At 36.3% G+C, this 13587-nt stretch overlaps 1 protein-coding gene and 2 long non-coding RNA genes across 3 annotated transcripts; all 3 read right to left on the reverse strand.

Annotated features, from left to right (window-relative positions):
• Positions 1-941: 941 nt before the first annotated feature.
• Positions 942-5642, reverse strand: LOC112198409 (probable LRR receptor-like serine/threonine-protein kinase At3g47570). Its single transcript, XM_024339555.2, has 2 exons — positions 1547-5642; positions 942-1442 (listed from the first exon to the last, which is right to left on the reverse strand). Exons 1-2 carry the CDS (start codon positions 4257-4259, stop codon positions 1090-1092), a joined length of 3066 nt encoding a protein of 1021 aa, XP_024195323.1. The 5' UTR covers positions 4260-5642; the 3' UTR covers positions 942-1089.
• Positions 5643-6709: 1067 nt separating this feature from the next.
• Positions 6710-7559, reverse strand: LOC112198963. The gene is made up of 2 exons (XR_002936035.2): positions 7403-7559; positions 6710-6764 (listed from the first exon to the last, which is right to left on the reverse strand). It is a non-coding gene; the product is annotated as an uncharacterized LOC112198963 (long non-coding RNA).
• A 261-nt stretch (positions 7560-7820) lies between these two features.
• LOC112198684 lies at positions 7821-12130 on the reverse strand. The gene is made up of 4 exons (XR_002936023.2): positions 11534-12130; positions 11126-11168; positions 9403-9506; positions 7821-9094 (listed from the first exon to the last, which is right to left on the reverse strand). It is a non-coding gene; the product is annotated as an uncharacterized LOC112198684 (long non-coding RNA).
• Between the last annotated feature and the right edge of the window lie 1457 nt (positions 12131-13587).

The following is a 13587-nucleotide window of genomic DNA, read 5'->3' on the forward strand; positions in this document are numbered from 1 at the left end:
CAATTAGTCTAGATTTCAATCACTCATAGTTCTTCGATCCCTCCAATTTCCTTGGAGATATCTCTTTGCGTGGTTTTTACCTTTTACTACAAAGTGTCAATAAAATTCACTTTAAAAGAATTACTACATTAAGGAAATATTTACACTTGAAAACCTATTTCACCTCCCCTTATCTAAAGAGTAAAGACAACTATATTTCATTCGGGTTTGGAGCACAATTAATGTGGATTCCAGCCCATAATGAAGCCCAAAGATCCACCAGCCCAAAAGGCTGAAAATATCTAATTTTGTATTCCATAAACTTCGCCGGTACAAAATGCTAGTGAGAGTCGCTCACTCACCAAAGTGAAGTGAAAAATAGAGATCAAATGGTTTCATCTTTTAAACCAAATCATTGTGGTAAATGATCGAATTCTGTTACTTGGTTGCAGAGTAGATAGTGTTATTGGGTTGCAGGATGATACTAATTCAATTTCAGTATTTTTGTCTACTTAATAAGTTTGGTTACGTGGGTATTGCCATTAAATTGTTGTAGTCTTTTTGTGTTAAGGGCAATTTGTTTGATGAAATGTTCATTTAATATTGTTTGTTGCTCAAAATCTAGAGATTATCTTGCCTAAATTTCGACTGGATAACTTGAAAACGCTGTAGTCGATAATATCAGCTTGCCTTATCGACCCCTAAAATTGTAAATGTTTCGATGTCAATCAGGCAATGTTAAGAAATTCCATCTACATTTGAACATATTTCACTGCTGGTCTCTTTACTGGTATGGCCTAAAAATCCAAACCGTTTGAGCTGCCTACATATATATGTCGAGGAAAGAATGTGAACTGTCACTTGGTCCTATTCCTATTGCATTATTCATTTGAATCAATGGCCTAGAAATTGAAAAAACAACTAAAGGAAGATAAAACAAAATAAAACTTGAAAATACACGATGAAGCCAAGTCCTCTAGTTCAAGGCCCAAGACAAAATACAAGATGTAGTATAGTATTTTACCTAAACATTTTTCATGCATAATAGCAGCAACAAGACATAAAAACATGATTAGCAGTGAAATCCATAAGAAAACATTGGCAAAGTTTCTATCCAACAAGAGTGGCTCGAATGGTTTTCAGTTCAGATACAGCATCACCGATATTCTTTCGATCTGTTGGGGATTCCACAGAGCATGCAACTCCAATTCCCAGTATTGAACTCAAGCATTCTTCAAGATCAGCATCATTGGGGCTCTGGCTGGGATTTCTTACTTGAACAAGTGATGAATCTGCAATCTCTAAAACTCGCTCGCGGAAGGCCATCTTCACAAACTTGTGAAGGTTCAAACCGTCCACAAACATGTGGTCAGTGGGTCTCTTTCCTGTAAACATCTCTAACAAGAGAATGCCGAAGCCGTAGGCATCTCCAGATGTTGACACCTCACTTCCCATTCCGTACTCTGTGGTTCAAAGTTCAATCACCACAGTTGTTAGCAAAGAAACTCCCATTAATGAATACCTAGCTATAACAAAAATAGGAGAACAAAATAGCATAAGTACATACCTGGAGCAGCATAACCAACAGTCCCTCTTATTCCTATGGAACTTGATTGATTTGCTGTAACGTTATGGGCTAGTCTTGAGAGGAATCTAGCTAATCCAAAGTCAGCAACATGTCCAGTCAAGTTATTGTCCAAAAGAACATTGCTCGGCTTGAGATCACAATGAACTATTGGTGTTTCGCAATGATGATGAAGATAATCCAGTCCACAAGCAACGTCAATGGCAATGTTTAGCCTCTGAACAAGACTTAAATTCATCGGTGCGTCTTCTGCCCCAATATTTGGATGCAGCCACTCCTCTAAGCTCCCCTTCTCCATGAACTCATAAACCAAAGCCTTGAAATCATTACCACGAGAGTCAACACTCGAACATGCAGTTAAAATCGGGACTAGATTTCGATGTCTGATATTTCGGAGTGCGTCACATTCGGCTAGGAAACTCTTGGAAGCTCCCCGGCGTAACATGTTAAACACCTTCACAGCAACAACCTGAGCTCCATCTTCACCGAGAACTCCTTTGTAGACAGACCCAAAACTACCCGCACCAATCAAATTTGTTACAGAGAAGCCATCAGTAGCTTTCAAGAGAGTATTATATGACACTTGCAAAATAGAGTCCGCCAACGTGCTTGATGAAGTTGCTTTGCTTTTCTTTTTGGAGAAACAAAGAAACAGAAATGTCAGCAGCATAGCTATTCCAAGAAGAGTGAATGCGGATATTAATGAGATCGTTAGTTTCACGCTAGGAGACCTCGATTCTTTAGACTTGCACTTTGGAAGGTGGAGATCAGAAATACCTCCGCAGAGCCTTGTGTTTCCAACAACTGAAGTGGCACTTGCACTGTTAAAGACACCTTCCACTGGTACTGCACCCCACAAGTCGTTGAAAGACAGGTTAAGTTGCTTCAAGACTCTAAACTCCGCCAGAAATTCAGGAATTTCACCGGTGAGATTGTTGCGCGAAAGATCTAACTCTTGAATCCCTCTCAAGGAGGCCATAGCCGGAGGAATGGGGCCGTCGAAGAAGTTTCCTTGCAAGACCAGAACTTCTAAAATCGCACAGCTACCAAGGCTACTGGGAAGTTTTCCTGATAACATATTATTTGAGACATTCAACCCGCCTAGATTTTTTAACTTTCCTACCTCCAAGGGAAGGGAACCGCTGAGACTATTTTCAGATAAGTCCATATATATTGATAAGGAGGGAAGGCCAATAACTTGTGGAGGTATACTACCACCAAGATTATTGCGAGAAAGATCCAACAGCAACAATGAATGGCATTCCCCAAGGCTTGTAGGGATGGTGCCATTAAAATTATTTCCTTGCAAGTCGAGAAGAAATAATGATGTCAGATTTCCTAGAGAGGATGGGAGGCTCCCTGATAATCTGTTGTTATGAAAACCCAATCTCCCAAGACCTGAAAGTTTCCCGATGTCAGTGGGAATATTACCTGTGAACATGTTACCAAACAAACCCAATTGTTTCATGTTGACCAGATTTCCTATCCCTGCAGGGATGCTTCCATGTAATTGGTTTTCGTAAACATCGAGAACTGCAAGGTTGGTTGATAGATTGGATATTGATGTGGGCAACGTCCCTCCGAAATTGTTGGATGCTATATGTAACAACTCCAACTGTGTAGCATTGGTCAAGCCTGAGAAAAAACTTAAGTCCCCATCACTGCCACTTCCGAGGTGATTACCGGCAATATAGAATTTCACAAGGCTACGAAGCTTTTGTAAATTTGGCACTTGCCCGGTTAGTTTATTACCCGAAGCCTGAAAGACTGCTAAATTAGTGGCATTGCTTATTGACAGAGGAAGTGATCCAGTAAACTGATTTTGGCTAATGCTAAAAAATTGGAGATTCAAAAGGATTCTGAACAAGGTTGGGGGAATGCTCCCTTGAATTTGGTTAAATCCCATGGAAAAACTAAGGAGACTAGAGATGTTATAGATGGAGGGAGGGATGGTACCAGACAGCCTATTTAAGTGCAATGCAAAATGTTTTAATTTTTTCAGTTGGCCTAGAGAACTAGGAATAGTTCCCACCAAGTTATTACCATAAGCAGCAAGTATGCCAAGACTAGAAAGGTTACCCAAGGAAGGAGGTACCTCTCCTGTTAGATAATTAACATGCATATCAAGGTACTCAAGCTTGGAAAAGGAACCAAGTTCTGAAGGAATGTTACCTACCAGCATGTTGTGAGAGACATCAAGAATAATGAGGTTGAAGCAATTGGAGATATTGGCAGGAATAGGACCACTGAGTGAATTGTTCGGTAGACCTAATATCCGCAACCTCCGCAAGTGCCCAATTTCTGGAGGGATTTTGTTGGTGAAGTTATTATTATAGAGGCGTAGATCCCTTAGGAAGCTCAGGTTTCCTATGTGAGGAGATATGGACCCGGACAATTTCAGGGAGGTCAGATTCAGCTTAATGACCCTCTGAAGATGGCGTCGGCTGCAGGTGACACCATGCCACATGCAAAAATGATTGGACTCATTCCACGAGCTCATGACCGGAAGATTAGGATCTTGGTGTATTTGAGCTTTAATGGCAAGCAACGCCAGCCTATCTGTCTCGTTTCCTCCTCTGAGTGCTGACCTTTTGCTGTCCATGGTTGAGGCCATGGAGCTGCAGCAACAAACAAAAGAAATAGCTAGTACTAGTATTAGTGCTAGTACACTGGAAAGAAAGTATGATGAGGTCATTTTGAATTGGTTAAGGGGTTGTGAAGATTTGTGAGTTCCATTTGAGGTCTGACAAATTAACTTATAGGATTGGAGATATGGTAATCTGCATCAGACACTTTGCTTGGCTGAAATTAGTTTGAAGTAACGAACAAGCAGTGTTGACTTGCTTCCAAAAATACTGTTCTTGCCTTTCCAACGGAACAATGTCGATTGATTTGGAAGTACATGACCAAATTCACCACAAAAGTCCTGGAAAAGTCTCTTGCATAAATTTTCCATCCCATGGTAGAGAAAATTATGTCACAAAATGAAAACAGAGTTCATATGTCACACTATTAGCAGACCTATGAAACATAGTTCATATGTCCCATGTTATTTCAAGACATACGAAACTAGTTAATCAGTTCGAGAGACTTGGCAGGAAGCCCAAAATATGTTTCCTTTATTGACCAGTTTTTGCACGTGGAAACGAATATTGAGTTGCCGGGTTTGAATTTGTCATCCTCTTTGCAACGGTTGATCAGAATAAAAAGAGAATGAAGATGCTCACTAGAATTAGATTGATATCAACCTCAATCTTTATCATACAACAACCAGAATTCCCAGCTATTTGAAGAGCCTAAAGAAATCGCCAAAACTCTTGGCCTGTTGATTAATACTAATGAATGTCTCCTTGGCTGGCAAGTAGAATTAGTATATATACTTCTTTACTGGTATAAGGTTGTTCGATGAAATAGTAATGTGTTTGATGTAATGTCCATATTTTGTTGTTTGTTGTCTTGCTTGCTAGATTACCCGGCCTACATTTGACTAGGAAGCCTGAAACCCTGTAGTCAGTTCAGCTTGCCTTATCGGCCTCTGGAATTGTGGATGCTTCTGCCAATCAGGCAATGTTTTAAGGAATTTTATCTACATTTCAAATTTTCAACATATTTCATTTGCTGGTCTCTTTACTGGTAATCCTTCAAATCCAAACTATGTTCAGAAAGAATGTGAACTGTTACTTGGTCCTATTCCTATTGCATTGGTCATTTGAATCAATGGCCGGCCTTGAAATTAAACTACAACCAAAGGAAGAGAAAGGCAACCAAAAAAAAAAAAAAAGAACTATTCCATAAGCCATCAGTCTCAGGCTCTCAGCCCAACCCCAACGTGCTTCCAGAAGCTTCTCTTTCTCTTCCTGACCTTTCCACACTCTCTTCCGAGACCATCTGGATTTTCATCTCTAGATCCACGAGGTGCTTGTCGACTGAGTCTTGCGGGTGGCGACTCTGGCACGCCGAGTTTCACCCACTTCTTACGGTCGAAGTTCTCATCGGAGAACGGACCGAGATCCAGCATCATGGTTCCAGCTCCCAGTGCCGAATCGTGCGGCTTGCTCCGACTCGGTGAGTGCGTAACCTAAATGTTTTAACTGCCGAGTTTCAGGCTTGGGGTGTCCATAGGATGACGATGATGAAATTGGACTGCACATGTGGAAACTTAAATCTAACTAGCAAGATTGCCCGCGCATTGCAGCGGGGTTCGATATTATGGATGAAATTAAGAAATGTTGCTTGAGGTAGAGAAGATGTTTGTATATTACACCAGCTAAAGTTTTTCTGATAGCCAAAAAGATGAAAACATTGTCACCAATAAACAATTTCAATCAGAAACTCTAATACATGACTAAATCGTGTTGTTTAACTTTAACATGCATCCATGTAAATCATTATTCCTCTTCCTAATCTGTCTAAGAATTAGTAGAGTTTATATCCTTTGGCATAAGTTTAGATTTATCACATGCACACACTAATTCACTCCAATTGCTATTCAAATTTTCGTATATTAAGAGTGAGCGAAAGCAGGGCAGGCGAAAGAGCGTAGCTGGATTGATGAATAGAGTTCCAGCGTAGGGGCTGCTCTGCATAATTTAAAGTGTTAGCAATCCGTTCAATAAAATTTGATTTGATAATACAGTTGAAATATATAATATAAAGTGTTAGCAATATAGTATTTGTGCGAACAAACATTGAAGGTAATTTATGTAGGTCTGTAAATGCTTGAGAACAGAGAGCAAAGTAGAAGATGTAATGAGACAAAATGTTCTAAACACTAATCAATATCTTCTCTATTCCCTCACACTCAACTGAATAACCCAACATACTGTTCTTGTCATTTCCAAACAGACAGAACATTTCAATTTTTTGGTTGTTACTTGTTATTAAAATAAAGTTACTAATTTTGACAGTTCACACATCTACCCGGATTAATTCCTACTTATACAATTCGTTCTAATCTTCACCAATTACATGTTTGACTTGTATGATGGCCTTTCTTGCAACCTTTAGCAGCTCATCAACTGTAACATCCATTCTGTTTCTACTATGAAGTGCATCAGAAAAGCATTAACTGTTCGTATATTTCCTCTTATCTTTCTCCATAATATCATAACATGCAGAAAAAACAGAAACATAAGAAGAACTTGCCTGAGAGAGACAGAATTCTTGCACTTGTGTTTCTTTGTTCCCAATTCAAACAACCCTGCAAATATATGGCAAATTAAATTGAATCACAATTGATAAAAATAAGCAAAACGTTAAAATGTTTCTGATCAACTCAGAAACTAAAATTTCTCAACAACTATGCACAAAGCAATTCAATTTCTTCATTGACACTTTTATTGAGCAACTTAACTTCAAATCAAAATAATACTGTCATTTATACACAAACAGGACCACCCTACACTATCAATTGAAATATTTCTCTTAATTATGGATTCTGAAACCAATATATGAAATCTGAATCGATAAACTGAACAGAAACCGTTTTTTGTTTGTATATATTTCAACTAATGAATGAAACAGGAATCACTATTTCTGAGAAAGATTAAAAACAAAACCTGTTCTATTTCTTTTCAACCCAATCCTTTTCCCTCAGAATCTTCAAAAAAGATTGGATCTTGGAACCGTTGAAAAGTTAAAACCCAGACTATCAAACAAAGCCAAATCGCATACACTAATCTGATCAAAAATCAAAAAACAAATCCATGAAATCAAGGAAGCCACCATTTAGATCGGTTCTTGAACAGGAAAAACCCAAAACGGTGATGTATGATGATGGCAAAGCTGAGAGACCGACAAAAAACTGAATCAAACAAATTCGAACCAATCGTAGAATACCTGGGATGATCAGTTCACTCAATTTCTGTTCGAATCGAGCATCAACTTCTTCCCGTCTCCTCTTCTTCAGTCTCAAACTCTCTCTTTCTCTCTCAAGCTAGCTTGTCTCGCTCTCTCGCTATCTCTCGATCATTCTAAAGTTATCCAAACACACCAAAAAAAAAATCAAGCCCAAATACCGACTCTCCTTGGCAGCCTGGAAATTGTTGTTGAAAACCAGGGGCAGAACTGTCACTCCACTGTTACATGAACAGTTGTGAACAGTTAACTCACCTTTCATATATTTACTAGAAATGTTTCCCGCGCGTTGCTGCGGGGCAGAATTGTTACGCGATGATTACTTAGTTGCAGATTTTGTAAGTGAGTATGGTTTGATTAACAAAAATGAATGAGATCTTTAAATGAAGCAAGGAATATGTAAAATAAAGTGATCCAAAAATTTTCATGTTGAGATTTCTATTCTAGTTTATTGCAGCATCAAATGATGTAATAGAAATTGTAAGCCAGTACAGGATTTTCTAAGTGTTTCAACACTTTATATCGAGTTTTTTCCTAAGATTATATCGAGTTCGAACTTCAAAGCTTTACCCCATGGACAGTTCCTAAGTTTGAATTACCTGATAATGAATAGAGAAAGGAATTAACATAAAAGGGTGCAGGTATATGTCAAAGACGAAATAGATGGAAGATCAAGGGCAGTAAATCTAGTAACAGCATCAGAGCTGCAAAAAAGGATAAATTAATTCTGATCTCATTACAGAAGTAAACAAAATTGATGAAGAAGAACCCAAAGAAAATGAAAAGGGAAAAGTTAAAGAAACTTGAGGTGCAGCTTATAATGACAGAGTAAAGACCAACTTAAAATTCTAACTAGGGAACAAAAAAAGGGGGAGGAAACCAAAATAACAAAAACACCCATCGCACAACAACACTATCAAACGATGGCAAACTGTGATTGAGACAAAACCAAAGGGCAAAAACAGAGAACTATCTCCAACTTACCAGGTAAAAAAAAAAAAGCTATACAATGTTTCAAAACAGGATAACACCTTTGAAAATAGGTGACAAATAGGTGCAGTCTCAATCTTCGTCACAATCAAATTATTTTATGATGTATCACTTTTGATACTATTCTGATATATCCCCAACACACGAAATTCACCTTCCAATATTTACACCATTGCATTCTTTAACCATGTTTCAAAAAGCAAAAGTACAAAATATCAAAATATTGGTTTCCTATTTGTTAAGAAACTAAAATGGAAACATCAAATGACTTTCTCTTGCTGAACTCTTGCCAAAATTTTCTTCTCAGAAATACATACCACTATTGTAAACCTCAAACCATAACTTCAAACCATTGACAACAAAACCATAAAAAACATAAAACCTCAATATTTCAATTTCTCAAATCTTAGTTAAAACTATAATTGATTATATCATCTTATAGAACTTGATCAGTGACATAACGTTAAAAGCCACCACACTAATTTAAAAATAAATACAAAGACAAATTTCTTTTTGCTACCAAATACCAATGTTCTGAACTCAAAACAACCAAAAGTACAGAGCAATCAATCAAGAACTTAAAATAAAAACAAAGGCTAATACATGATCAGCTTCACGCTAGATACAGCAAGATCCAATCAAGGAAGCAAAACAGGCAGATACTCCAGTCCACAATACTGACAACTGCAAAACGCAACCAAATACTGAGATTTCCAAAACTAAGTCAAAGAAAAGACCCAGTAAAAACCAAAGCACACCAAAACCAAGCCCTTATTCTCATTTTCCACAATCAAGGATCAAACAGACCAAACCCAAAATTTCACCAAGAAACAGAACAATCGAAAACCCAAATATAAAACCAAAATATAGTTTGTTCGCTCTCATATCATAAAACATACATAATAGTTAAGTGAATTTACTCATATTTTATAATTTTACTGAAATGAATGAATCATGTCTTTTCTGTCATCAAACTTGAGCTGTTACATCACCTGTAATCCACCAGTATAAAAGACAAATATCCTACGAAATAGTGAAGATGGATGTCGATCGAGGCTCCGCGAAAAAGCTAAAATTCTATCTGAGAGTTTGATGGCTGCGAAACCAAATGTGAATTTAGTAAATTTCCATGCTTATAGCAATTACCAAAGTTGCAGAATAGCCTATAGATATAGAAAGAATGTTGGAGATAATGTTTCAAAACAGGGTACTTCAATCAATGTGAACATGTCTATAGACTTTACTAATGTTTTAAAACAGGGTAACGTGATCAATGTGAATATATCTATAATTTTGACCAAACAGGTGGTTTTGAATATCAACATGTCTATCAAATTGAACAGGCTAGTTTGTTAATTGATTAAAATTAAAATCAACTGTCAAATAGAATTCAAAGAGAATTGATTGATTTCCAAACCAGACATCAATATGAATTCGTCACACTTGTAAATATTGAATGATTACCAGATTTATGTGCTGCAGGTTTTATTCTATTTTAATTGTTCTACATAAATTGGTTATTATAGATGGGATTTTTACCACAAAAGCAGTTAGATCATGATTTACAACTTAGTATTAGTTAATATTCATTGACATGATGATTTTCAAATAGGGAAAATATCATATAAATTGATTTAATGATAAAAAACTAAAATATGAGTTCATAACTTGTATAAGTGATTAAATATGAATGCATTATTTTATATGTTCTGATTTCAGCAACTAAGACAATGAAGAAACACAAATGGCTTGTTTCAATTAAGCTTCTGTCTCATATTAAATTTTTTTCCCACAAAATAAGAAAAGTAAAGTATGTATTCATATAACTACACATTATGACTCCAAAGCCATGAAAATTTCAAATGGAAACTGAAAGAAAATTAACAAAGAAAAAGTATGAAGTCTTAAAGAACAGATATTTAGAGAGAGAGGATTTTATGAATGAAAATCAGGCTATGATACATAGAGAAAAATGAGTGAGCTACAGTCCTTAATGTGGTAGCACTATGATCCTATTCAGCTCAACTACATCATTTGATCACTACAAAAGCAAATGAAGTTTTGAAAAAAAAAAAAAAATTGATTCTCCTACTTGAACCTTCAAAAGTTGAACCAAGTTGATATTTTAATTAAGTTATCATTATAAGCTGAATGACAAATACACATCAATTCCAGTAACTCAAAGTATTCCTTGAGTAACTGTTGCATTCGAAATCTCTATCCATAGATAAATGTACAGCAATAAATAAATCAAACAAAATAAAGACTTCATGACCAACATTCAAACTCACATCAGAGGAGATACAATAAGCATACATAGAACTTCTGAAACAGGAAGAACAAATAGATATCAGAATTGTAACAGTAATTATTGGAAGTAAATTTACACTTCTTTGCTTTGTTACTTAAGGCAATCAATTGCCATGTAACATAAAAATGCAGAATGATTAAGCATAGGAACCAACAATATGATAACTGCTGAATACTCAAATGCAAATTGATCTAAACACACCAAGTTTTACTTTCGATCAGACAAAGAACTCAAATGGGCACTTCTACATTTGTTTGAACTTTTATAAATGTATGCACTGAACTTTCATGGATTGAATTAAAATAAATGCACCAAGATGAATTTTTGACCGGGTTTTTCAATTTCGAAACAAATGACACGAACATGAACAACCTAAGGGAGAGTACTGAATTTAGTCAATTTACCTGGGTAGTACATTTGATGACTGTCATAAAAACTTGAATTGAGCTGCATCATAATCAATTCAACTGAAGTTAGAAAAAGATTCCATACAAACCATTATTTTGATCAGTGACGTACTAAAAGGTTTTATGAGCTCTCATCAAACATAAAGCCAACCTCTATCAAGCCTTTATGCAGGGCTAAAATTCATCTCTAACAGCTAATAATTAGCAGCCATGAATCTGAACAAAAAAACAGAGCATTCGCAATCCAAATTTCAAATACCCACCAATTGAATTTTTGATTGGGTTTTTCAATTTCGAATCAGACAACTCGAATCGTACTTCAAAACCCACAAACCGTTCACCATTCATGGCAAACCAAACTTCCAAAATTCAATAAAGAACTGAAATTTCAGGCGAAGTCATTACCTCTTCCCGTCTCCTGCTCTTCCTCTCTCTCTCTCTCGGATCGGCCTCACTCTGTCGCAGAAGACCGCTATTACGAAATCCAGACGAACCTCTTCTCTTCTGCACACTTCCGATACATGGCTGATAGAGGCTTCCCGAAGATAGTAGATTGGGTGTTTCGTAATTGGTACACGGCAGAGCTATCCAAGACGTAGATCTCCTTCCTCTCTGACTCTCTCTCGCTCTCTCTCTCTCTCTGTTTCGACTGTGCTTTCTTGTAGAAACCAAGAACGAAATATAGTTAATACGTCCCAAGCAAACAAACACAACCGATCTCTCTAACTCTCTCTCTCTCTCTCAACCAGGATTGAGGTTTCAAACTTTCCCTCCAATCTATCCCTCTACCTCCTCGTGCGAAGCAAACACACACAACCGCTCTCTCTCTCTCTCTCAACAATTGATAAAGATGGTCAGAAGAGTGTAGAAGAAAGAGCAAAATGACGATATCGTATCCAGAACCGAGGTAGAGCTGGAAAAAAAATCTGAAGCGAGGGCAAAAGCGTCAAACCATTTGGAGCCAAATCACTGTTAGATGAACAGTATCTCTCCTTTAGTATATAGTAAATTATAACTAGCAAAAGTCCCCGCGCGATGCTGCGGGATTTGTTGTTGTTAATAATTTTGTATGAAAAGCTCTATTGATGTGAACAATTGGGAGAAGTACAATTACAGATAAATGGTTACTATTCAGTTGTTCACTGCTTGAAGAAAAAGAACAATCAAATGGTGCTTATAATTGATTTGTCAGTAAGTCAACCAATGTGAAATTGAAATTAGCTCCAACCAATCTGTGAAGTCTTCTTACCCACCTAAAGATCTAGTTATCTCTGCAAGAGCATGGGAAAAGGCTGAATTAATACAGTGCTTTAATCTGTACATGTATATAGATAACTGGGACTTCCATAGTGATACTGCTAAGTTAGTTCAGTTAATCTGTACATAATGCAAGTCTAGTTAATCTGTATATGTTAACCTGTATTCTAAAGTATTATACTATATAACTATGCAAGTCTAATGACTTTTACTCATTTGTTTACTTCTACATGCCAATTATGAAGTATATGTACTAATATGTACATTTCTTTCTCTCTGTGCATGTGCATGTGCATGTGCAAGTGAATTGTTTATACTCAAAATTTAGCACAATCAATTGACCCTATCGATCCATACACAAAAGGCCATATTCTCTGTCAACTATCAGTAATATGCATTATTGTGTATACTGATATGACAGATGTAAAATGTCAATTGTAAACAATGAAGGTTCCTTTTCCGATTTGATAAGCATTGTTGTGGATAAATTGATACGACCAATATGCACAGGTAAAGAGGGAAGCCTTGAATCAAATTAGAAAATTCTTAGCGAAAGCATGAAGGTAAATGCAGAAATATAACCAAATTGATAACTCAAATAATAAAATTAAAAAAAAAAAACAATATAAAGATGGTTTACAGATTTTCATGAATAAACTGTGACTCAAAATTAATTAATCTACAACTTTCATTGTGGATAGTTTAAGCATAATTAGCTGTCAATTGTTTGACATCATTTAACATTTTTATTAACTCCTTTAGATTAGATAGAATTCACTTGTACATTTTCTTTGGTAAATAACAGCTTAGTAGTCCTACCTCTATATCTACCCGAGGAATTCTATAAGACAGGATTACTAATATGTAGCCTACTTACCACAAAGTCTTTATTATCAATAACTTTAATCTCTCATTGATTGTTGGACATGGACATCAAATGCATGTAGACTATTAAAAGTAAAAGTAATAGAATAACATGGAATTGAGAAGAACTTTAACTCTTTGTCATTTTAAGTAAGAGCTTTTGTGTTAGTCATGTCCCTGAATAACATTCGAAGAATCAATTATATGCACCCACATGTAAAAATTACTTCATTCCACATTTAGCCAAGATCATAGCAGAAATCAAAATAACACAACTTTGATACATAAAGGACTTAAAAGATTTGACAAAAATTCATCTCAACGCTTACAGGTATGAA

Source organism: Rosa chinensis, chromosome 1 (genome assembly GCF_002994745.2).
Source record: "Rosa chinensis cultivar Old Blush chromosome 1, RchiOBHm-V2, whole genome shotgun sequence".
In the NCBI taxonomy this organism is placed as follows: domain Eukaryota; kingdom Viridiplantae; phylum Streptophyta; class Magnoliopsida; order Rosales; family Rosaceae; genus Rosa; species Rosa chinensis.